Genomic DNA, 26,146 nt, shown 5'->3' on the forward strand with positions numbered 1-26,146 from the left:
GCAGTGGGAGAGAACGTAGGAACAGACAGACGATGATGTGTTTTTCGTCTTTTTTTCTATTTCTAAGGCGAAATAAGGATAATTTCTTGGAAACCCAAGACAAACAATGTGGTTTTGTGCGGCGCTCTGTGTCTGTACATTTTCTCAGAGGCCTTATCATTAAGGCTAATGTTGATTAACTTCTAACAGCTCTCTTTCTCTCTCTTAAGCTGCGTGTTTGAAATTTGGCAATACATTCCTCTTAATTAAACCAATGTCTTCTCAAGCTTTTGTGCTTTTGTTGAAATTATGTGTTTTTGAAATTGCCAGCCTGACAGAAGTCTATATCTCTGTGCAGACAGCTGCAATCTGCTAGTGCTCTCTCTCTCTCTCTCTCTCTCTCTCTCTCTCTCTCTCTCTCTCTCTCTCTCTCTCTCTCTCTCTCTCTCTCTCTCTCTCTCTCTCAGAAAGGAGTACACAGCTGGCATAAGCTGAAGACTGGTGAAGCATTAAACCAACCTTTATAAAATATCATATCACTGCACACATTCCTGGTACTTTTCACCTCAATAAATGTTCAATGGTCACATAAAGGTGCCGGTAGCACAGGTCATCACCTGAATGAGTGATCCGACATAAAATGAAATGGTTTACATGCAGGGCTTCCTATTAATAATCCTTGAGGAACTTTTTGCTGACCTATACATGCAAACATGCACTAACACATGCAAAGACATACACAAACCCTCTTGCAAAAAGGCTTTACATGAAAAAATAGGCAATTATTCCAAACTTTTGACCAGCAGTGTATACATAAAATTAGTTGTACATAGAATATGCATTTTGAGCAGAAAAGTGTATATGTTTGCATTTAAGTCCAATGGGATGTAAGTCTTGCGATTGTTCGTAAAACAACAAGGCAATCTAAGAGTTCTGTTTTTATATAATAATAATGCAACATTTATCTCTCTTCTTGACGGTGTTTTTTATATATTTATTTATTTTTTTATTTTCTATCTCTGTTTATGCCCTCTTGATCATGTTGTGAAAACTGGAAACTAAAGTAAAGATGACATGAATCTCTTGCTACAAAAATGGCCTGTGTGGTTTGACTTTGTGGAATCCCTCTTGTAGACCGGGTGTTAATCACTTTACTCTCTCCATCCTTTCCCCCTATCTCTCTCCATCCTTCTCTCTGTTGCCAAAGGTTTTAAAACTCATTACTATTACCCAGATTAGAATTCAGAACTCAAACAATGAAGTTAATTACGACAGATGATTACTGCTGTAAGAGCTCTGGAGTTCTTAAGACATTGGTTGCCAGGGGGGTAGTTTGCAGGAGCGTGCTGCAACTGAAACCAGCTCAGCTCAACCTAAGCTGAACTATTTAGGTTTTTTTTTTTTTTTTTTTTTGTCAAAACAGGGGGAAAAATAGTGCATAATTAAAAATGACATTTTATTCACCATAAAAAAAAGAAGTCTGGAGAAAAGGGAATTCAGAGGTGGACAGTAACAAAGTACACATTTATTTGAGTATTGTACTTAAGTGTACTTTACCTGAGTATTATTTTTTTCAGGAAACTTTTTACTTTAACCTCACTACATTTGAAAGACAAATATTGTATTTTTTACTCCACTACAATTCTGTCAGGGTCCTTGAGTTGAAAGTAGTAACGTCAGTCAGGGGATGATTTTGATTGCAGGGGTTGCATTTTGGTTGGAAAATAAAGTTGGGTCGACGTCAGAACCCGACGTCATAACATTGATAGGGTATGGGGCATGCATATAGATTCAGAGGCATAATACTATGAGTGTTACATAATGCAACAATAATAAAACAATGCATTGACATTAACTTCTAAAATTGTAAAAATTTACATTTACTTTTTTACTTTCCATATGTGACATTCAAGTGTAATGGATTACCGTAAAAGAAAAAAATGCACTAACATTGCACTTAAAAAAAGGAGGTACTATTTTGTATACACGTATGGCCTACAGTTGACAACGTTGTCAAAACTATCCCCTTCACACAGATCTACAAAAACACTCTATTAGGCTATGCATTCCAGGCCAGTAGTTGGCAATGTCACTTTCTAATGAAGCTGTACGCACCTATAGACTAAACACATAATGCTCATTCGCAAGTTAGCGTTTTTGCAGTTTACCCGGACACAATAACGGTATCGGTTTCAAAAACTTGCACATGGAAACCAGCTTTCAAAAGTTTGAGTTTTCAGGCCCACAAAACGCCACTGTCATAAAATAAACGAGCAAACGCAAAAAAAGGTTTTTGTTGAAAACCCCTAAATTATTGTAAAAGTCCCCAACATGTCTTCAGAGAGAAGTCTGTCATTTCAGCGGGAAATAGAGTTATGATATTTTGATTAAAAATTACAAATGAAAAAAAAGTAAAAACATGCTTACATAAATGAATCGATTCACTATAAATTCAATATGCATTAAGAAAATAGACAGGGTGAAGTTTTATTTCATATTAAATTAACTAAATGTAAAATGATTTATGCATGCAAAAAAATATTTATATATGTATAGTTAACTAATAAAAGATTTACTTTTTTAAATGTTAAAACTAGTAACATTTTATGGTGTAAACCAAGATCATCATAATAACTATAAAAGACTTTGTAGCTGTTTATTTAAAACCCCCTTTGTATTTTTCAATATAATGATTGGAATGCTGATGTACAATCCACATTGAATTATAAAAGCCTTTTATTAAACTTTCATCTGCGTTTGATAATAGCATATTTTTCCACACAAATACCAGTTCATCCACTCTCATCTTTTTCATTTAGTTGATAATCCTCTTACTTTCAAACACAGATAGTGCCATGCAGCAGGTCACAGGGCATTGAGACTCAGGTTTTGTCATGGTAATGAAGCAAGTGAGACAGCTTTCAATTCACATAGGCTACGATGATGAGCTCACATCAGAAATAATAGCAGATTTTTATTTTTTTTAATCATTCAAATTGGCAAGTTGCTTTTTCATCTGTTATTATTTCCATGTATATGATATGAAAGATAGCCTATACATTAAATCTCACCTGGCTTAAAAGAACTGCCTTTCAAATTTCATTGAGTGATAGCCTGGATTTGTTGAGGATCATTACCATTACAACACCCCCTGCAAAAGATACTGTTATCTTTTCTTGTGATATCAAATGATGATAAATTGTGAGGCATCTCATTCAGTCTCATAGATGTGATACCGATCAGCGTGCCACAAGTATAATGATGAAGTAGGAGAAAATATCATTTGAGTCAGCCTCAGTGACACTTCAGTCCCGTTTAGTTATGTGGTGAAGGGGGAACTGGATAAGTCATGCCTTTTCCGAGTCATATATTCTGGGCATATAGCCTACATCCATAAAAGAGTAACTTCATTTTGTCATGGAAATCCCAATAATTATTTTAGGGTAAAGAGACTGTGATGCCATAAATGCCAGCAGACCACATGGTGTATATTATAGCTAGCTAATGATATGTCACATAATGTATGTAATGAAGTACCTCTCAATATATTATAGATTCACTATTATAGCCTATTTATTATATCATGTCAATTTTTGGAAACTTCATGGAAACTGCTTCTATGCAGATGAGAGTAGTGCATCATAAAATGTACTAATGTAGGTGCATGTTTTATCTTAGTAATGGCAGGCAAGCTAATTAAAACAACCAAAATAATCACTCTATCAGTGTAGCCATTAGAATTTAGTGTACGATGCTAACTAACTGTGCTTGTTATTAGAACAGATGGTTTGAGAGGAAGTTATGTGCGCATGCGCAGTGCGCCGGCACAGAGCTGAAGCGCAGGCAGCGCTATGAGAGACAGGGAGAGAAAAACACCCCTTATCTGTAGAGAAAGGCTCAAAAGTTCACTCGTTTCGCACAAAATTCTTTCTACGACTCACTCAGGTCACATATCGTACCGTGTTTCTATGTCTGTGATGCGGAGTGTCTAAGAGGTTTGTAAAATTATTTTTTTCTTGTGTTTAACCACCGCTCTGCGCACTGACACAAAGACAGATGCTTACTCGATCTACACCATTATGTGCTGTTTTGGGACAAACAAATCAGATACGTGCGGGGTTTAGTTGAATGATCTTTCTTGGTTTCGGCCTTAAAGCAACATTGTTGATTAGGCTTTGTTATGGTTCTGTCTCTTGTTTGGGCCGTGCATGAAATGTAGGCCAAACGAGACGAGCCGCGGTCGGCTAACTTGGTTTCCTTGACTCTTTTTCTTTTCGTTTTCCGCTTCAGTTGCACAGCGAGCGGATATAACTGAACGATGTCAAGTGTTCGGCGCTCATGTGTATGTACAAACTTGTTTGAACGCGGTAAGAAACGCGGTTATCGATTTATAGCAAAAACTTGGGGCGGATGGGGCTGAATTGGTAGCGCATTACAGCGATGTCCGATTCGCGAACAAACGATTCGTTATTCAGAATCGAATCTTTTCAGTGAATTGTTTGATTTGGTTAACAAAGCCGAGCGGTTCTCAACAACTCATTCGTAATAATCATATTAAAGGGATAGTTCACCCAAAAATAGTCATTTTTTCTACGTGTTGTGCCAAACCCATAAGACTTTAGTTAATTTTCATTACAAAAAACGAAGATATCTTTAATGAAATCAGAGCAATATATGTTCTACCACTTTGAGGCTTATAAAAGCCAAAAACAAAGCTCATCAAGGTATTGTAAAGTCTATACGAATTGAGTGGTTTTGGTTTATAAATATTAATCAGTGCACACAACAGATCTGATAAACGTAAGCTAAACCATGTTCGCTTGATATTCGTGAACCAATGAGGTTCAATCTGTTCATCATATAAAGCGATAATGTCTCATCAGTAAATTTGGACTAAACCGCTCAATTCATATGAAAAAGTTTTAAGATATCTATATCAACTTTTTGAAGCGTCAAATTCAAAGTGGTAGTGTCGTAGACTGTTAATGGAGGGACAGAAATCGATCAGATTTCTTTAAAAATATCTTCTTTTGTGTTCCAAAGATTAATGTAAGTCTTACTGGTTTGGAAGGACATGAGGGTGAGAAATTAATGACAGAATTTTAATTTTTGGCTAAACTAACCCTTTAACAATCGAGAATCGACTCTTTTTTTAAAATTGCTGATTTCCAGGGATTCCGATTGACAATTCAACGACTTTATTAAATCTAAATGCATATCTTTCAGATTCATTGTTCATTTTAAATATAGTAAATTTTATATTGCATGCTTCTAGAAAGAAAAAGGAAAATAAAGCTTTTATATCGAGACTTTCTCGCTAACAATGTTTAGAGCAGTAGCTGAAATCTGGTACAACAATGATAATCCTGAGTAAAAATTTGAGAGAATTATTTTCGGCTAATAAACCGAAGTTGTTCATGTTTGTTTGAAGTTATTAGGTTTCAAAATCTATCTGCAGTTATATTAGTTAGAAAAATCTGATTGGACTGCCATTATGTCTGTTGTCATTTTTTTTAGCCATCCATTGTTGACCATAAGGGCAGTGGAATTTTTTTTTTTAAATTACCTTAAAGTTTTTTTCCTCAACTTTATTTAATGTATGTCTTTAATTTCATGTTTTCTTCATTTGTTTTACAATTGGCTTGTGTGTGTTCCTGTTCTCTGCATCCATTATCAAACATCATAATGCCCTTTGCGTTTATTGCTGCATTTTATGGGGTTTGCACGTTTCACTTGTTGACAAAACGTTCCCAAACACAACTCGTTTTTTATTTTATTTTTTATTTAGCCTAGTTCTAGATCGTCTCGTTCCCCTGACTCAAATCTGCCCATATCAGAGTTATGATGTCAATAGTCTGTGAGCTGCAAAGCAATTGGGACCGAACTTGATGCAGTGCCAGTGTAGATGTGGTGTTAAAATCCAGTTATTCCTGCCAGGGTTCATTGAGTCTTTGCTGAGAGTGGCATCCCACTGAACCGCCCTCATCTGCCAAGCTTTCTGCTCTGGAAGATCTGTAAAACTCCCACAAGTGAGATTCAGCATTCTTACTGAGGTGAGTGTGCGTTTTCATAAGGTTGAGTGTGATGTGTAGATGTTGTGAGTTCAATGAAGAGAATGGTGAAGTCTTATGTAATGTAGGTGTTGATACGTGTCATCCAGTAGTTAAAGGGATAGTTCACTTTGAAATTAATTTTTGATATGTTTTAGCTTACCTCAAGGGCGTCCAAGATGTAGGTGTCTTTGTTTCCACAGTATTTTCAATTTTGATATTTTTAGGACAAACCGTTCTTGTCTGTCAATCATATTATGGAGGTTTATGGGGTCCACCTCAAAGAGCATACACAGAGAAGTCCAAATTAAACATGATTTAATGATTTATAAATGTAAGTACACATTGATGGCCTAAGACACGAAACGAGCGGTTTGTGTGAGAAAACGAACAGTATTTATATCGTTTTTACCTGTTATAATCAAAGTCAGTCGAACAAGTCGAAATCGTCTTCCATTGCAATTTCCTGTATATCTAAATATGTTTACCGGTAGATCTTCACAGTGAAGGGTAACACTTCTGAAATCTCTGTGTAAACAATGAGTGACAAACACACGCAAGAGATCACTTCCGGGGCTTTCCGGCACTTGCACAGACAGAATCGGCCTCGCCATCAGATCACTTGGACGTGACTGTGATTTGGTAAAAACGATATAAATACTGTTCGTTTTCTCACAAAAACCACTCGTTTCGTGTCTTAGGCCATCAATGTGTACTTACATTTACGAGTCATTAAATCATGTTTAATTTGGACTTCTCTGTGCATGCTCTTTGAGGTGGACCCCATAAACCTCCATTATATGACTGACAGACAAGAACGGTTTGACCGAAAAATATCAAAATTGAAACTATTGCGGAAACAAAGACACCTGCATCTTGGATGCACTTGAGGTAAGATAAAGCATTTCAAAAATTAATTTCAAAGTGAACTATCCCTTTAAGCTCAGTTGACAGCTTGTAGCATAATGCTGATTACCACAGTAAGTAATCTATAAATGACTATATTTATAGATTATTTATCATAACTACTTCCAATGGAAGTAAACGGGGTAGGAAATAAAAATAAAATGCACTGTTTATAGACTCAAGATATTATACTAGTGATCCTGTTACTCAATGACCTTGTTTGCGTGCTAAGTTATATCAGATTTTGTTGTTTTGTCATGATGATGTTGTTTTGTCATGATGATGTAAGTCAAGCCATAATCTGTTCACCTTGACTGGTGAAAAAACACAGCTAGAAATCGTCTATCTTTATTGACACCTGTTCATATTCTGGCAACATTCACAGATTTTACTAGTCCCACCATTTTAATAGTCCCACCGCCAATAAATGTATACAAAGAATACATGATTTTATGGAAGAAAATATTTGCTTTACATTTTGGTTTAACCCTCAGGATGCAGATGCATTTCTTTCTCTATCTGTGGTTTTTGCAAACTAACGGACAAGTTGACTCAGAATCAACATTATGCAACGATTGATTTTTTTTGCGACTGATTTTGCACTAGTATTCTGGAAATACCTATGTCTTTTTGTTTTTCATTTCAAGTTAAATGCTATCAAATATAGCTGATTTTCATGAGACATGACATGGATGCAAGTGAGGTTAATTCTGTGTCTGTGTGTTTTAGGATGGCTTGTTTAGAGGCTGAGGTCAGTATGCACTGCTAGTCATTGTTTCCAATCACTCAGACGGCTGTGTCTCTGAGCTTGAGCCCAGGGATGACATGGAAACACAACCTGCTGATCTCTGAACACAAGGTATTATTTGACTATACATTCTTAATGACCTCCTGTATTACTCAGTTTGTTTTTGCTTTTTCTGTTGTTTGAGTATTTGTTACTTTTGTTTTGTTTTTTCAAGACTGGAGTAATGAGTAATGACGCTGAAAATTCAGCTTTGCATCTCAGGAATAAATTAGATTTTAATTTAAAATGTATTAAAATAGAAAGTAGATATTATAAATTGTAATAATGTTTAATAACATTACTGTATTTGATCAAATAACCGCTACATTGGTGAGCATAAGATGATACTTTTTAAAAATATAAAATACAGACAGGAAAATTAGTTAGAGTAATTAGAGTAGTTTTTCTTGGCAAATGATAAAATGGTCAAAAAATCCAATAGACTTGCATTGTTTGAGAGACACGAGCCACATATCCAAGAACCCTCTAGCAACCACTTTGAAACACTAGAAATCACTCTGAACAGCATTGTGGTCTGTTGTGTTGTTCATTTATAAGTCACTTTGGATAAAAGCGTCTGCTAAATTTATAATTGTAAAATGTGGTGAGTTTTCTTTATAGGCTGGCATCTTTTTCAGAAAATGCAAAAACTAGTTTCTTAGTAGAATACAAAGTAAATTATGATTGAATGCTTTTTATTTGAGCGTGCTCTATATATAAACTTTGACCTAATAGTATTAGTGTACCTCAGTTGTGATTATTTATAGACATTTAAGAGAGCTGCCTTGTGATTGTAACCAGTTCTCATATTGGGAAATCATATTGACTTGTTTTAACTACAGTTGTGCAGTTTTGTCTTGATTTTGTGTGTAGGCCGAGAAGTGAGCTAAATCAGGGGCGTGGAAGGGTGAAAGCAGGCCATGTCACGGGTTCCCACACCCCCTCCCCCAGGGGAAATGACATCTGGACCTGTGGCAGAGAGCTGGTGTTACACACAGGTAAGAGAGACTGAGCGAATGGAAAGGGAACCGCTCTGAGTTGAGAACATCACAACTCCTAAATGTCCCCTTTTTTTATATCAACAGGTAAAAGTCGTGAAGTTTTCTTACATGTGGACGATTAACAACTTCAGCTTCTGTCGGGAGGAGATGGGAGAAGTTGTGAGGAGCTCGACCTTCTCCTCAGGCCCTAACGATAAGATGAAATGGTATGTTTAATTGTGTGGCCTCTTAATTCTTCTCTCTTTCCAAATATCATTTTTTTCTGTAAAACCACTGTGGCCTGTTTTGATTTAAGTTGGGTTTACACTGAGTCGGCTGGGACAAATTTTGGGGGTCGCAAAATATTTATTTGACACTATACTGGGACGTTAGGACTAGGGTTGGGTACCGAATCCAGGCACCGATATGGAACCGGTATAATAATTGATCATCAACTTCTAAATTCAAATCTGCGCTCACGCCAGCACCAGCCAAGGTGTGAACGCAGATTTGAATTTAGAAGTTGATGATCACGTGATCTGAAAATTAAATGATTAAATTAAAAAATCGCTGTCATCACATCTATTTATACTTAAATATTTACTCTAAAATTAATATATTCAATTTTAAGATTTTTTTTATTTTATTATTATTATTATTTTATTTTATTTTTTTTCAATTAAAAAAAAAAACGTTTATGGTGAATGTCATTCACCATCGTTTTGAGGATCTCTTTTTTTAAAGTATTGATTCAGGCACCGTTAAGGCACCTGTACCTTTTTAAAAGAATTGATTTGGCATTGGTATCGAACAAAAAAAAAAAACGATTTGTAGTTTTTGTAGTTTACATGGAGACAATAACAGTATAGCTTTCCCAAAACTTGCACTTTGAAACTCCTTTTCAAGAGTCCCAAAATGCTGTTGTCCTGTAAATGAATGCCCAAAACGCATACAATTTTTCAGTTTTTTTCCAAATCATGTTTCCAAATTATAGAATTATGTGCATATAGGTGGTTGTTCAGAATCAATGTTGTCCATGCTATTGAATTGGTTTTTACATGTGTGTGTGTATATATAACATGTACGTGTGTATATGTATATTAAAAAAATTAACATGCTCTTTAATTCATTTTTTTTTCTGTAGGTGTTTGCGAGTGAACCCAAAGGGTCTTGATGATGAGAGTAAAGATTATCTCTCTCTGTACTTATTGCTTGTCAGTTGCCCAAAAAGTGAAGTCAGAGCAAAGTTCAAGTTTTCTTTACTGAATGCCAAAAGAGAAGAAACTAAAGCCATGGGTAAGAGTTTTCTGGATGCTCAGATGTTTCATTTTGGTTATGTGGAGTAACTAAATGCTTTTATTTGTGCTTCTGTTTTCTCCACACACTTCAGAAAGCCAAAGAGCCTACCGCTTCGTCCAGGGAAAGGACTGGGGCTTCAAGAAGTTCATCAGGAGAGATTTCTTGCTGGATGAAGCTAACGGACTTCTTCCTGATGACAAGCTCACTCTGTTCTGTGAGGTAACGTAACATGTACCGTTTCACATATAATAAATGTTTTGGTGTAATAATGTCCTTGCTTCAAACCAATGACTCATTTGTTTAGGTGAGTGTGGTCCAGGACTCTGTAAACATCTCTGGCCAATCAAACACAAACATGCTGAAGGTTCCCGAGTGTCAGCTTTCCGATGACCTGGGTAACCTGTGGGAGGGCTCTAGGTTCACAGACTGCAGCTTGTTCGTAGGAGGGCAAGAGTTCAAAGCGCACAAATCCATACTGGCAGGTGAGCTTAGTCATCCAAACACAGCATTGACAGACGCTTGGGGTAGACCCAGATTTTGCCTTGCTAAAAAGACAAGGTGCACAGACAATAGAGAATGTTCAGTGAAATGAAAGAGGCATTTGGCAGTAGTTAACCCACATATGATTCACTTAAAACTGATGATTCATGTTTCCTTTGACAGCGAGGTCGCCAGTATTCAATGCCATGTTTGAACACAAAATGGAGGAGAGTAAAAAAGTAAGTGAAAAGATGCTCACTACCTGTCATAAAGTTGGATGCACCTAATCTCTATTCTTTAGAATTACTATTTTTTCACATTTTATAATAACAGTAGTCATAATTTATTTATACAGTTGTAAACAAAATGATTCAACCCCCATTGCAAATCAGGTTTATTGGCAACAATTACAGACTTTCAGCTGTTTGCAATGAACAAATCAAACAAAAGTAATTGAAATAACTGATAATTGAAAAGTGGTTTCCCCAAATTCCTCAGTATGCAACTTTTTAATGTGGCGTGACAGATCGCTGTAGCGCCTCAGTTCAAGCGAAGTGGCAGCATCTGATCATCTTTATTACTAGTTACAGCACGTAAAAAAACATGAATGAACATTAGAAAGAATGTAGATAAAACGGAAAAAAAACTGAATTTGGGAAAAAATAAAACGGATTTCATAGGGCTCTACTCAACATCTTTAAATATGGTCTGAAAAATTGTTTTGAAGGATGTCTGGAAAAGTATGGATTTTTGAAATGGAAAATGTGTAGGAATCCTTGATATCAAGTTAGAGAAACAGTGGTTACAATATCTGGACAGGGCAGAAAAAGGAAGTTATCAACAGGCTTCAACCAGATTTCTGACAAGTCAGGGTAAGAAAAACCCTTGAGTGACTGCAGAAGACCTTCAGCAAGACTTGGTGGCAAAAGGCAGTGAGGTTTCAGCTTGCACACTATGGCACGTACTAAACGCATGCGGTTTCCATGCCTGATCTCCGAGACGTACACCACTACTGACCCAAAAGCAAAAGAAATGTGCTCAAAATCATATTAATACGTCACCGAAGTTTGGGAATTCTGTTCTGTTGAGTGATGAAACAAAACTGCAACTTTTCCGTCCCATGGATCAGCGGTATGTCTGGAGGAAGTAGAATGAAGCTGATAAGAACATTGTCTACAGTTCAGCATGGTGGTGCTCTGTGATGCTCTGGGGCTGCTTTGCATCCTCTGGCACTGGAAACCTGCAGCATGTCGAAGCCAAGATGGAGTCATTTAAGCATCAGGAAATCCTAGGAGAAAACATCATGCCATCAGTGAGCTGAAGCTTGGCCGTCATTGGACGTTCAAACAAGTTAGAGAAGGCGGTTTAAGTCACTAAAAGTTTCATTTTCAGTTCAATTTGAGGAAACCACTTAAATTTTTGTTGTTGAGCCAAGTACAAACATTTAAATCATTTTAAACTATTATTTTAGATTTAAAAAAAATTAGTTTAACATACAGTATTTAAATAAATGTGACCCGCTCTGGCAAAATGAGTCGGAAGTCGCAACGTTCCATTATAAGATATGGGCCAATTATGTGGAAAAACAATGAAATAATAAAAAATATATATTCAAAATGAAAGAAAACAGACTGCTCCCTAATCCGTATGAAAAGTGAATTTCTCTCTGGCACCTCTGTTCAATCTTTCTGAATTTAGAACATTTTTGTAAAAGTGCCTTTTTAATTATTTAATAATGTATTTGGTCAAATTAAGCTATAAAATAAATCGTTTATCCCTTAAAATGCAATGGATTTTGAAATATATCAACAACAAAAAAAACAGTCAAAAAAACTTTAAAGATATCATTTGAAAGCTTATAGTGTCCTCTTTCCATTAATATCAAAATCTCAATTTTTAAATTTGGGTCACTGTGGCTCATTTTGCTGGATCAGGTCACAAATAAAGACATTATTTATTGTATGTGTATATTCTCTGTCATTTAGTTCATTTTTTTTTTTCAATCCTATTGCAGAACCGTGTGGACATCAGTGATGTGGAACCGGATGTATTTAGGGAAATGATGGTATTTATTTACACTGGTAAAGCTCCTAACCTGGAGAAAATGGCCGACAACCTGTTAGCTGCTGCAGACAAGGTACGGTGCTTTCTGCTCTAAAGGACAGGCACTTTTGTTTTGTGTTCATGCTATCTGCTACCTGCTGTCTGTTTCTCTTTCTCTTTAGTATGCTTTGGAAAGATTAAAGGTATTATGTGAGGAGGCTCTCTGCAACAGTCTGTCTGTAGAGAATGTAGCCGACATCCTCATTCTGGCTGACCTGCACAGCGCAGAGCAGCTGAAAGCACAAGCCATAGACTTCATTAATAGGCAAGTACACACACTCGGGATTTTTGAAAGATTAAATGATTATGAACTGTGTACACTTTTAAGTGTTCAGTAAACATGAATAGTACTGTATTTACTTAGCAAATTTAATGGCTCACAAGTTTAATGAGGCTGTCTTAAAATGACGAATGCTGGGACAATTTAGAGCGGAAATGCAATACTTCATTCCTCTTCAATGTTGAAGGGTTTAAAAAAGTGTGAAGGGCAAAATGGACCAAAATATTTAACGCTTTAAATATTTGAAATATAATTAATGATGATAAATAACAACAATAATAAACAACCTTCAAAAAAAATTTGGGCTTATTAATATTAATATCTTCCTTTAGAGAAATGAAACATTTTATTGTGTAGTCCTAATTTCACTTTGAATAAATGACTGATTAAAAGCAAAGCTGACAACTAGGCCTATATTGACTGCAATTATTTGTATGACAGTAAATCACCTGCTAAGTCCTATTTTTGTCGTAACGATGACAGCCGTAGCTGCAGTGCATTCTGGGAGCTCTGTGTGAATTCTGCTCTGTGCTTTTTCTTTAGATGCAGTGTTCTTAGACAGCTGGGCTGTAAAGATGGGAAGAACTGGAATAGCAAGTATGTGTGCCAACACGTTACCATCTCCCAGAGTCTTTGCAAATAAAAAGCACCCAGCACATCTGTGTATAGCAGGAAGCGCCAGTTTGAACAGTAATGATGTGACTAAGATACCTGTAAAAGCCAAATGATTCGCAGCCTTTTTCTTGAGTTACCTTGCACAAAAACGCATGACAACTCTTTTTGTATTGTACTTTTGAAAGGAATAATCTGGGTTCAGTGATATCTAAGCGCTATCAACAGCATCCGTGGCATACTTTTTTTATTAACAATGCAAAATACCTACGGGAATAACTTTGGTAACCCATAACCAGAAGTTCAATTGCTTGTAACAGTAATCTCACCAGTCAGACAACATTACAGCAAAAATAATACAAACTAAAGCAGTAAGCAATAGGGAGCTAGACTATTACAGTGAATAAAATATTTTAATGAAATTAAATAATAAATTAATGAAAAACTATTTATGTTGTTCAAAACTGTTGAAAAAGATTGGTGTCAGTAAGATTTTTGAAAGAAGTCTCTTTGTGTCATTTCTTTTGAGAAAAAACACATTAAAACAACTTGTTTTGTTTTTTAAAAATCTGTTAAACTGATTAATTTCTGGACAAAACTTCAGGATTCTTTGAATAGAAAGTTAAAGGAACTAAATTAATTTGAAAGACAAATCTTCTGAAACACTAAGTCTCTTTGCACGTCACTTTTTATTCATTTAATGCATCCTTGCAACAACAACAACAAAAAAAGCGTAGTAATTTCCTTTAACCCTCAAACCATATTCACTTTATAGCCCTTAATCCTGTAATTGTGGACAAATGTGGGCTCAGAGGACTCAGGTGTGATCCTAATTTTATTTATTATAAGTGTTATATCACTGTCTTCGATAAAGTTTTGTCTATCCATTTATGGTGTTTTTTTTTGTTTGTTTTTTTTTTTTGGGGGGGGGGGGTATTTTTGAATTTTTTTTACTTCAAAAAGTACCATGTTTTCTATGTAAATTATGCTCATTTTTGTTTTATTTTTTATTTTATCATTCCAATACGTTCTTACAGCTAAAATCTAAAGATGAAGTGACTTTGCTATCACCTGGTGTCTTATTTTGGCTTCGTTTAGAATGCTCTTAATTACAGTTTTTCCCATTCATTTCTATGGGTGCCCATTTTTGACCCAAATACAAGATTAAGGAGTTTTTAACCCACTTAACATTGTAGAATTGAGTAAAAAAAAAAAGTGTGTGTTCAGGAGGCAAACTTAGGAAAAGTAGCCTAGTCTTATACCGCTCAGATCAAGGGAAGTATTTTTTTTTAAATAAATCAAAACTATTTTGCCCACATTTGTCCTGAATACGGTTTTGGGGTTAAAAAATGACCTCAAACTTTATATGAAGTAAATATATATGTTGTTCTTAAATGTATTTATATTGCTGTTCATTTTGCACCATTACTGTACTGTAGATGTGTGCATGCCACAGATGCTGTGGATAGAGCTTAACTTGTTCTGAACCCGGAACATTCCTTTTAATTTTCACGATTTCACTGAATTAATAAAAATCCCAGATTATTTTTACCCGTTATCAGTGTAGGATGAATGTTTTTGTTTTTGCTCTTTTGCAGTCATGCTGCAGACATAATGGAGACTGCAGGTTGGAAAGCGATGATTCAGTCCCATCCTCATTTAGTGGCCGAGGCGTTCCGCGCTCTCGCATCAGCCCAGTGCACCCCTTTTGGTCTGCCAAGGAAACGGCTAAAGCAGTCCTGACCTTTGCCCTCAGACTGCTTTGAACAAAACGCATGACGAGGCGGAACTACCCCACCGAGCCCTACGTCCCTTCTCCTTTTTGCCCCCCCCTCTTCACTCGCCCGTCACCCTTACCAGAGACACAATGGAGGAGCTAGTTCAAACCGCAGTGCTCATGAAGAAAATGGACTTCGCCATGCTGTTCACTTTGGGCGTCATTTGAGAAATGGCCTTAAAGGATCTGCCCCTCCACTCCTCCTACGTGTAGCTATGTGCCTGCTGCGACTGATCCCAGACCTGTCTGAATTGCACTAGCTCCCACATAATGCAGTAGTTTTAACATGGTGGTGTTTAGGACCTTGTATGTTACATGTTCATGATGGGGGGAGGGTTGCGTTAGCCCTTCTCATGAACTCGTGGTCTGACGTTTCAAAAAAACCAAGTATACACTCACTAAACGCATACCCACGCGCACGCATCGTTCGCAAAGATCGTCTCCACTGACACTTTTTAAGTGATGATGTTCCCTATATTGCTGGCAGAATGTCACATTGTATGTTTATCATCATTAAAATCGGCGTAAGTATTAACTGAGGTCGTACTGTAGAATACTTGGTGAAATGTGACGTGAATCACATTATGAGTATTACATGAAAACGGCTAAAGATGTCGATATTTTGCACCAACCTAAACTATTGGTAAATATGAAAATTTGTTTACCGTGCTGTTTACAGAAATTGTTTTCCCTTTTTCGCAGTTAGTTCTGACTTTAGTTTAAGTCGCCCCCCCCGCCCCCCCCCCGCCCATGGTTTAACGTACTCAATGGATCAGGAGAGTTCTTTGTGTTGGAAAAGTGTAATGTGGTTCAAATTAACTTTGATTTATTGCTTTGGAAATAAAATGGAGAAAAAACAGATCCAATTTGTACTTTAATTTCTTTTCTTTTTTTACGCAGCGCCGTTTTTAAAGTCAACATTAATTCTGAATCGAGCCAATTTCTCAAATATGTCCGTGGTCTTATTTTGATTAATTTTCCTCTCCTGTTCCTTATTCATATTCTTTTATCAGCCGGTCTAATTTCTCTAATAGTTGAAGTTCAAATGATCTTGAAATTGTCCGTAGCTGAATTGTTTCAGATCCTAATTAATGTCATTAACATAAAAATACGAGCACCAATCAACGTCCAAATCATTTTAGTTTCAAGTAGTAAAATTTGAGTTCGATTTCCAAATACCTGCAGTACTTTGACTCTCTACCACAAGGAAAAATGTGTACGTCTGCTTAGACCCATATCTTTTTTTTTCTTCTTTTTTTGCGTAAGCACACTTTAAGTTCAAATCTGTGCATACACACGTTTTATAAATGAGGCCCTTAGAGTCAATAATGAAAATACACAAGGGAGAGTTCTGGAAACTTAGGGTTAGGGGTAATTGTGGAAACCGTAGATGTTGTTGGTCTTGTCCAAGCGCAAGTGTAAAGCACACAAATCAGCCTTCAGGAAATCAGGTCTTAAGCCTGGGTTCAGCTTGGGTTAGTTCACCCAAAAAAGAAATTTCTGTTATAATTTACCCTCATTTTGTTCTTAAAGGAGTAGTTCACTTTTAAAATTTTTTTTACTGTTAATTTACTCACCCCCATGTCATCCAAGATGTCCATGTCTTTCTTTCTTCAGTCGAAAACAAATTAACCCATTCAGACCCAGTGTGTCCATTATAATGGACATCACATGTCGGCCCCCTTTTTTTAACTTCTGGAGCATTTCACCTAGTTTAAAGCCTGCAGTCCATGAGATTGGACGTTTGTCATCCAATCAGATGCCAGTAAAGTTCTGCATGTAGTAATTATATATATATAAAAAACTCTACTTTGAAGAGAAGCATGGCAGCACTTCACTCCAAAAACAGAAGCAAGCAACATTTTCTACGGTGTATTTATATTTTGTATATATTTTTTGCCAGTATTTCATAGTTTGTATGTAAAATAGAAAGATTGAACTTATTAATTAAAGTTAAAAATCGACTGTAGAATTGCACGTTTTAAATCACGATTTTTTTAAATGTGTCTATCCATTAGAATGGACAGTAGGTTTGAAAGCCTGTTACTGAAGTCACATTTTCAGTGATGCTGATTGAAATTTCTTTTATTAAAAAAAAAAAATGTATATCACAGTACGGATACATTTTTGAAGCTTTTTCATGTGCAGAATATACAGTTCTGAAGTGCTTGAACATATAGCTGATGAAAATATCTCAGATGTTGACTTTATGTGGAGTTATGAGGAAGATGGAGATGTAAGAAAAATATCCATATTTAAAACTTTATAAAGTAAAACTTCCGGCCAAAAGAGCGTATGGATTTGATTTAAATCTAAAGCACAACTTAAATATGAATACTTTAAATATTTTATATTAATATATATTTTTTTTTTATGGATAGATGCACTTTTATCATGGATAGATGCACTTGTATCATGGATAGATGCACTTTTATGGACTTTCAAAACAGAAACAACCATTTACAGCCAATATAAAGCTTGGAAGGGCCAGGAGGACATTGTTTAATATAACGCTGATTGTTTTCGTCTGAGAGAAGAATGTCATATACACCAAGGATGGCTAGAGGCCAGGGTGATTAAATCATGGGCTAATTTAAATTTTGGGTGAACTATGCCTTTAAAGGTATAGTTCGACCAAAAATTGTATTTGTCATCACTTACTCACCCTCTTGTTGTTCCAAACCGGTATGAGTTTCATACCATTTTTATGTTGGACACCATCCCGCCTGCAATCTATTGAATGGGGTTTCGGGTAGTACATTTGATAGACATTTTAACTAAAGTTCCTGTCGTGATAAACTATTTTACTGCACTCAGCAGGCCCCCTGGGGTCTGTTGCACCAAGCGCAGTCCCAAAATTCCACCGTCCGTTAACCCAGATCAGAGAAACTCTGGAAGGGTCTAGAGCCTCCATTTTTGCACTCAGGTCTAAGTCCCATGGCCCTCTATCAGAATCCAGAGTTTCAAGAAGCTCAGAGAAACTCAAAATTTCGACCCGAAAAAAACGACAGTGGTACCCCTGTGGTTTTTTTTGGTGTGAAAAAATACGTTTCTCCAATCTTCTTGAAACTCTGGATTCTGATAGACGGCCATGGGACTTAGACCTGAGTGCAAAAATGGAGGCTCTAGACCCTTCCAGAGCTGAGATAATGATCCCACGTAGCATTTATGCTATTATAAATATCTCAATATCTCAGCTCTGGAAGGGTCTAGAGCCTCAATTTTTGCACTCAGGTGTAAGTCTCAGTGCCCTCTTTCAGAATCCAGAGTTTTGAGAAGATTGGAGAAACTTAATTTTTCGCCCGAAAAAAAAAAAACGAAAGGGGTACCACTGTCGTTTTTTGTTTTTTTTCGGGTCGAATTTTTGAGTTTTGATATCTCAGCTCTGGAAGGGTCTAGAGCCTCCATTTTTGCACTCAGGTTTATGTATCATGGCCCTCTTTCAGAATCCAGAGTTTTGAGAAGATTGGAGAAACTTAATTTTTCGCCCGAAAAAAAAAAACGAAAGGGGTACCACTGTCGTTTTTTTTGGGTCGAATATTTGAGTTTCGATATCTCAGCTCTGGAAGGGTCTAGAGCCTCCATTTTTGCACTCAGGTTTATGTCTCATGGACCTCTTTCGGAATCCAGAGTTTTGAGAAGATTGGAGAAACTTAATTTTTCGCCCGAAAAAAAAAAAAAAACGAAAGGGGTACCACTGTCGTTTTTTTTTTGGGTTGAATTTTTGAGTTTCGATATCTCAGCTCTGGAAGGGTCTAGAGCCTCCATTTTTGCACTCAGGTCAAAGTCTCGCGGCCCTCTATCATAATCCAGAGTTTTGAGAAGATTGGAGATACTTGATTTTTCGCCCGAAAACGGAAAAAAACGAAAGGGGTAACACTGTCGTTTTTTTTTTCGGGTCGAAATTTTGAGTTTCGATATCTCAGCTCTGGAAGGGTCTAGAGCCTTCATTTTTGCACTCAGGTCAAAGTCTCGCGGCCCTCCATCATAATCCAGAGTTTTGAGAAGATTGGAGAAACTTAATTTTTCACCCGAAAACGGAAAAAAACGAAAGGGGTAACACTGTCGTTTTTTTTTTCGGGTCGAAATTTTGAGTTTCGATATCTCAGCTCTGGAAGGGTCTAGAGCCTCCATTTTTGCACTCAGGTCAAAGTCTCGCGGCCCTCTATCATAATCCAGAGTTTTGAGAAGATTGGAGACACTTGATTTTTTGCCCAAAAACGAAAAAAAAAACGAAAGGGGTAACACTGTCGTTTTTTTTTTCGGGTCGAAATTTTGAGTTTCGATATCTCAGCTCTGGAAGGGTCTAGAGCCTCCATTTTTGCACTCAGGTCAAAATCTCGCGGCCCTCCATCATAATCCAGAGTTTTGAGAAGATTGGAGAAACTTGATTTTTCGCCCGAAAACGGAAAAAAACGAAAGGGTTACCACTGTCGTTTTTTTTTTTTTTCGGGTCAAATTTTTGAGTTTCGATATCTCAGCTCTGGAAGGGTCTAGAGCCTCCATTTTTGCACTCAGGTTTAAGTCTCATGGCCCTCTATCAGAATCCAGACTTTTGAGAAGATTGGAGAAACTTAATTGAGTTTCGATATCTCAGCTCTGGAAGGGTCTAGAGCCTCCATTTCTGCACTCAGGTCTAAGTCTCATAGCCCTCTATCAGAATCCAGAGTTTTGAGAAGATTGGAGAAACTTAATTTTTCGCCAGAAAAAAAAAACGAAAGGGGTACCACTGTGTTTTTTTTTTCGGGCTGAATTTTTGAGTTTCAATATCTCAGCTCTGGAGGGGTCTAAAGCCTCCATTTTTGCACTCAGGTCTAAGTCTCATAGCCCTCTTTTAAAATCCAGAGTTTTGAGAAGATTGGAGAAACTTAATTTTTCGCCCAAAAAAAAAAAAACGAAAGGGGTACCACTGTCGTTTTTTTTTTTCGGGCCGAATTTTTGAGTTTCGATATCTCAGCTCTGGAAGGGTCTAAAGCCTCCATTTCTGCACTCAGGTCTTAAGTCTCATAGCCCTCTATCAGAATCCAGAGTTTTGAGAAGATTGGAGAAACTTAATTTTTCGCCAGAAAAAAAAAACGAAAGGGGTAACACTTTGGGGGTTTTTTTCGGGCTGAATTTTTGAGTTTCGATATCTCAGCTCTGGAGGGATCTAAAGCCTCCATTTTTGCACTCAGGTCTAAGTCTCATAGCCCTCTATCAGAATCCAGAGTTTTGAGAAGATTGGAGAAACTTAATTTTTCGCCCAAAAAAAAAAAAAACGAAAGGGGTACCACTGTCGTTTTTTTTTTCAGGCCGAATATTTGAGTTTCGATATCTCAGCTCTGGAAGGGTCTAAAGCCTCCATTTCTGCACTCATGTCTAAGTCTCATAGCCCTCTATCAGAATCCAGAGTTTTGAGAAGATTGGAGAAACTTAATTTTTCGCCCGAAAAAAAAAAACGCAAGGGGTACCACTGTCGTTTTTTTTTTTCGGGTCGAATTTTTGAGTTTCGATATCTCAGCTCTGGAAGGGTCTAGAGCCTCCATTTTTGCACTCAGGTCTAAGGCTGCGTCCAAAACCGCATACTCAATGAGTAGGTACTTAATTTTAATAAGTACTTACTCAACGAGCGCTAAAAGAGTAGGTACTTTATAGCCAAATCTCGTTGAGTATGAATGAGAACCGGACATCTGCCATGTTGACGTTATCATGTGACCTACTATGACGCGTTATCATCATATCACAAGCGCAAAAACTTCGAAGAATTAAACGTGTCGTTGTTCATTTCTTTTATCTATAAATATCTTGACATTGATGAAACTTGCTCATTTTGTTGTGGTATTGTTGAAGAAACAGCTGGCCATTCATTTTGTGAATACGTTTAAGGTTGATTTAAGTTGTTATATTTTAAACCCTAGGCCTACTAATGTGACCCACAGTGTTATTCTTATAACGATATTTTTTTTATTAAGTAGGCTAACCCCCAAATCGTCACCTCTTGAATATATGTTAATTTCTTTATTTTATACCCAAAACGTTTCTCCTTTAAGTTTTGCTCCTTTTCTTGATGAATTTACCTCGTTTCATCCCTCAGACCTATAACAACAACAAAACAACAACATTTTTCATGTATTATGAAGAACTATTTAAAGATATTTAGCCTTGTTATTGTTCCTTTTTCCTGTATTATGATGTAAACAAACCAATGATCTTTATGTTTTCTGTTTTGTCATTATGATTATTATGGTATCTTTCCATGATCTTGTATGTAATACGTTTATAAGTTTAAATTATATGAGCGACAGGTGTACTAACACTTAATAACATCAGTGACTCGACAGCACAACCTAGAACAGTTTTCCTCTGCGTTTGTAATGTCTGCACAAAGGAGACGGGCAGCTGCTCGAAGATCTCTTTTGGAGAAAACTGTTGATTTTATACTCGAAAAATGTAAGTATCACTCCTTAAAAATTAATATTACCTCAGAATGAATTGCATTGTTAGCCCACCCCAAAACTTAAACAAAATAATAATATTAAATGCTGACAAATACTTAATTATATAACTTTTTTATATACTAAAAATATAATTTAATATAACAAGCAAAATGTAATTTGTTTTGTCATATGACAGTTATGCATGAATACATTTATATTCGTATGCAGTGAAACATCTCAATTATCAGTCAATCGATGAATTAATGGATACATTAATTAAATAATTAAATTTTATATACTGACAACAATAATAAAAATGAATAAATGAGTAAAAGAACAAATAAAAGTAACCATCACAATAAACAAATGCATTATACAAGTCAACAACACATGAAACAAAGCTTTATTCAAACTACAAACATGTATTTACAGCCGCTGAACACCACATACTGCCGACTCAACACAGCGGTTCCCATTCTGCAGCTTTATTCTGCTGAATTCACCAGAGGGGACTGTGCCTTCTTCCCAGAGCTTGTTGTTGTGCTGCGCTTCACAATCTGAGGCAATAAGGGCAGGTGGAGAGATCGAGGGTCTCGTAAAGGCAGGTGGAGAGATGGAGGGACTCATCCATGGCACCACTTCCAGGATGCACCTCTGGGCTCCTCATCCTCAGTGCTCACACCAGTCTGCAGACATTTCAGATCCTACAAAAATGCACAAACATTATACAAAAGCAGTCATTTTAACACAATGTCATTTGATTTATCTATTAAAAATAACCTTACTTTATATTTGAGTAAAATCCCTAAAACAAATGCTGCCATCATCTTTCCTTGCAGGTCCTGCTCCACCACAAAAGCTCTGCAGCAAATGCACAGAAATCAAGAATCAGAAAAGTGTTGTAATTTCTCTACTTGAATTTACAATAATTCAAATAAACTACAATTTAAGATTGAATAGATTGTGTTATCCATTTCTGTAGTATACTCACCCAAAGCCTTTGATGACAGCATTCAGCATCATGAGCCTCTCTCCACCGGATAAACACACGCGTGTTCTTCTGTCCTTGTAACATACAGACAAGATTCACATTACGAGCTCAACACTGAATTTACATGCTGAGGTTGATGTGTTAACTCACTTTTAATCCAACTTAAATGTTCCTTAATATATCAACACTAATAAGGGACAAATTAAATATAACATATTTAGTTACTTTATAGATTTGTTTATTTACCGTATTTACAGCACATTTGTCTAATGTAAGTAGTGTTGACAACAGTGAATTATCCTTCATAATAGCACACATAACGTTGCATCACTCAGATGTATTTTTCATGTTGGGATGTGCTCATCTGCAATACTTAAACAATATTTTCATTTCAGATGTAAATAGACATTTTAAATAAGCGTGTTTAAGATGTGACGTTATATGGTTATGTAAATCCATTTTAGAAACTTACGTGTAGCCTACTTACTGGAGCTCCCCCGTTTAACTAACTAATAAACCATGTGTTTACAGCAAAATCACAACTATACTATACTGTCTAAGTCCTTTAGACCTTCAACAGTTAAAACGTTTAATCTATAGTAGTATAACACATACGATTTAAACACAAGGAACCGTGTTTACTCACATTTGAAAACCCCCTGCTTCGCTGATCTCCGCGATGTTGATAATGACGAATGCTCTCCCGTGGCCTCCTGGGATAGAAGAGTATCCATCGGATGAACACTCAAAAATCTTGGCGAAAGCAGGAAATCATCCGGGAACTTCTCGCCTACTCTTTTATGAGTACTGAGGTTTCGGACATACTACTCCTTTCAAATACTGTTTTCCCCTACTATATAGTAAGAAAGTAGGAATATTCGGACGTACTATAAGTATACGTATGCCCGAATCTCGCGATAATTAGTACGTCACTCTGGTAATTCTGGCCTACTCTTTTATGGATACTAAAGATTCGGACATACTTATTCGCTCGCCTACTGCTTTTTCCCTACTATATAGTAGGGAAGTATGCGGTTTCGGACGCAGCCTAAGTCTCATAGCCCTCTATCAGAATCCAGAGTTTTGAGAAGATTGGAGAAACTTAATTTTTCGCCCAAAAAAAAAAACAACGAAAGGGTTACCACTGTCGGTTTTTTTTTTCGGGTCGAATTTTTGAGTTTCGATATCTCAGCTCTGAAAGGGTCTAGAGCCTCCATTTTTGCGCTCAGGTGTAAGTCTCATAGCCCTCTATCAGAATCCAGAGTTTTGAGAAGATTGGAGAAACTTAATTTTTCGCCCAAAAAAAAAAACAACGAAAGGGTTACCACTGTCGGTTTTTTTTTTCGGGTCGAATTTTTGAGTTTCGATATCTCAGCTCTGAAAGGGTCTAGAGCCTCCATTTTTGCGCTCAGGTGTAAGTCTCAGTGCCCTCTATCAGAATCCAGAGTTTTGAGAAGATTGGAGAAACTTAATTTTTCGCCCGAAAAAAAAAACGAAAGGGTTACCACTGTCGTTTTTTTTTTTTCGGGTCAAATTTTTGAGTTTCGATATCTCAGCTCTGGAAGGGTCTAGAGCCTCCATTTTTGCGCTCAGGTGTAAGTCTCAGTGCCCTCTATCAGAATCCAGAGTTTCGAGAAGATTGGGGATACTTAATTTTTCGCCCCCCCCCAAAAAAACGTAAGGGGTAACACTGTCGTTTTTTTTTCGGGTCGAAATTTTGAATTTCGATATCTCAGCTCTGGTAGGGTCTACAGCCTCCATTTTTGCGCTCAGGTGTAAGTCTCAGTGCCCTCTATCAGAATCCAGGGTTTCAAGAAGATCAGAGAAACTCAAAATTTCGCCCCCCTCCGAAAAAAACGACAGTGTAACCCCTGTCGTTTTTTTTTTGGGTGCGAAAAAAGTTTCTCCATTCTTCTTTAAACTCTGGATTCTGATAGAGGGCCATGAGACCTACACCTGAGCGCAAAAATTGAGGCTCTAGACCCTTCCAGAGCTGAGATATTGATATATTTATAAGGGCATAAATACTACGTGGGATCTCAATATCTCAACTCTGGAAGGGTCCACAGCCTCCATTTTTGCACTCAGGTGTAAGTCCCATGATCTCGAGACAAGGTACCACTGTCATGTTTTTTTTTTTTTGGCGTTGTTGTGTGGAATGATGCAATTTATTTTATAATAACTATATATAAACTGCTTGTAAAGACTTTATAGAACAGTCTTTTATATAGAACAGCTTTTATATGAAACTATATGTAAACTGCTTGTAAAGACTTTATAGAACAATCTTTTATGTAAAACAGCTTTCATATGAAACTATATGTAAACTGCTTGTAAAGACTTTATAGAACAATCTTTTATGTAAAACAGCTTTTATATGAAACCATATGTAAAAGACTTTATAGATAGTCTTCTGTTATACAGTTTTTATACGTAAACTGTTTATAATAAATACACAGAAACATATTGTAACAAATGTTTATTGGTTTTATAAGAAAGACACAGAAACATATTGTAACAAGAATGCTTTATTAATGGAATGTAACCAGTATTATGCATGTAAGTAGTAAAAGAAAAAATGTATTACCTTAATGTTGTGTTCCATACTAAAAGCCGAAGGATGCTGAGAAACCGTGTGAGGAGAAGGAAGATTGAAAGAAGAGAGAAGAAGATTGGGGATACTTAATTTTTTGCCCCAAAAAAAAACCCGTAAGGGGTAACACTGTCGTTTTTTTTTCGGGTCGAAATTTTGAGTTTCGATATCTCAGCTCTGGAAGGGTCTAGAGCCTCCATTTTTGCACTCAGGTGTAAGTCTCAGTGCCCTCTATCAGAATCCAGAGTTTCGAGAAGATTGGGGATACTTAATTTTTCGCCCCCCCAAAAAAAACGTAAGGGGTAACACTGTCGTTTTTTTTTTCGGGTCGAAATTTTGAGTTTCGATATCTCAGCTCTGGAAGGGTCTAGAGCCTCCATTTTTGCGCTCAGGTGTAAGTCTCAGTGCCCTCTATCAGAATCCAGAGTTTCGAGAAGATTGGGGATACTTAATTTTTCGCCCAAAAAAAAAAAACGTAAGGGGTAACACTGTCGTTTTTTTTTCGGGTCGAAATTTTGAGTTTCGCTATCTCAGCTCTGGAAGGGTCTAGAGCCTCCATTTTTGCGCTCAGGTGTAAGTCTCAGTGCCCTCTATCAGAATCCAGAGTTTCGAGAAGATTGGGGATACTTAATTTTTCGCCCAAAAAAAAAAAACGTAAGGGGTAACACTGTCGTTTTTTTTTTCGGGTCGAAATTTTGAGTTTCGATATCTCAGCTCTGGAAGGGTCTAGAGCCTCCATTTTTGCACTCAGGTGTAAGTCTCAGTGCCCTCTATCAGAATCCAGAGTTTCGAGAAGATTGGGGATACTTAATTTTTCGCCCCCCCAAAAAAAACGTAAGGGGTAACACTGTCGTTTTTTTTTCGGGTCGAAATTTTGAGTTTCGATATCTCAG

The 26,146-nt window shown here is 36.7% G+C and overlaps 1 protein-coding gene and 1 long non-coding RNA gene across 4 annotated transcripts; one reads left to right on the forward strand and one right to left on the reverse strand.

Annotated features, from left to right (window-relative positions):
* Positions 1 to 3,804: 3,804 nt before the first annotated feature.
* Positions 3,805 to 15,362, forward strand: spoplb (speckle type BTB/POZ protein like b). Of its 2 annotated transcripts, XM_039673943.2 has the most exons (13): positions 3,805 to 3,974; positions 5,917 to 6,032; positions 7,665 to 7,794; positions 8,596 to 8,720; positions 8,808 to 8,929; positions 9,847 to 9,998; positions 10,093 to 10,220; positions 10,306 to 10,483; positions 10,665 to 10,720; positions 12,496 to 12,618; positions 12,707 to 12,849; positions 13,408 to 13,461; positions 15,075 to 15,362. In XM_039673943.2, exons 4-13 carry the CDS (start codon positions 8,643 to 8,645, stop codon positions 15,217 to 15,219), a joined length of 1,179 nt encoding a protein of 392 aa, XP_039529877.1. In that variant the 5' UTR covers positions 3,805 to 3,974; positions 5,917 to 6,032; positions 7,665 to 7,794; positions 8,596 to 8,642; the 3' UTR covers positions 15,220 to 15,362. The 2 variants fall into 2 exon arrangements, with proteins under 2 accessions (XP_039529877.1, XP_088981146.1); XM_089125020.1 differs by lacking the exon at positions 13,408 to 13,461.
* A 6,423-nt stretch (positions 15,363 to 21,785) lies between these two features.
* LOC148970475 (uncharacterized) lies at positions 21,786 to 23,540 on the reverse strand. Of its 2 annotated transcripts, none has more exons than XR_016148482.1 (4): positions 23,307 to 23,540; positions 22,661 to 22,734; positions 22,455 to 22,528; positions 21,786 to 22,373 (listed from the first exon to the last, which is right to left on the reverse strand). It is a non-coding gene; the product is annotated as an uncharacterized LOC148970475 (long non-coding RNA). The 2 variants fall into 2 exon arrangements; XR_016148481.1 differs by having other exon boundaries at positions 22,661 to 22,729; positions 23,307 to 23,530.
* Positions 23,541 to 26,146: the final 2,606 nt, after the last annotated feature.

Source organism: Pimephales promelas, chromosome 21, assembly GCF_988280905.1.
Source record: "Pimephales promelas chromosome 21, fPimPro1.hap1.1, whole genome shotgun sequence".
Lineage (NCBI taxonomy): Eukaryota > Metazoa > Chordata > Actinopteri > Cypriniformes > Leuciscidae > Pimephales > Pimephales promelas.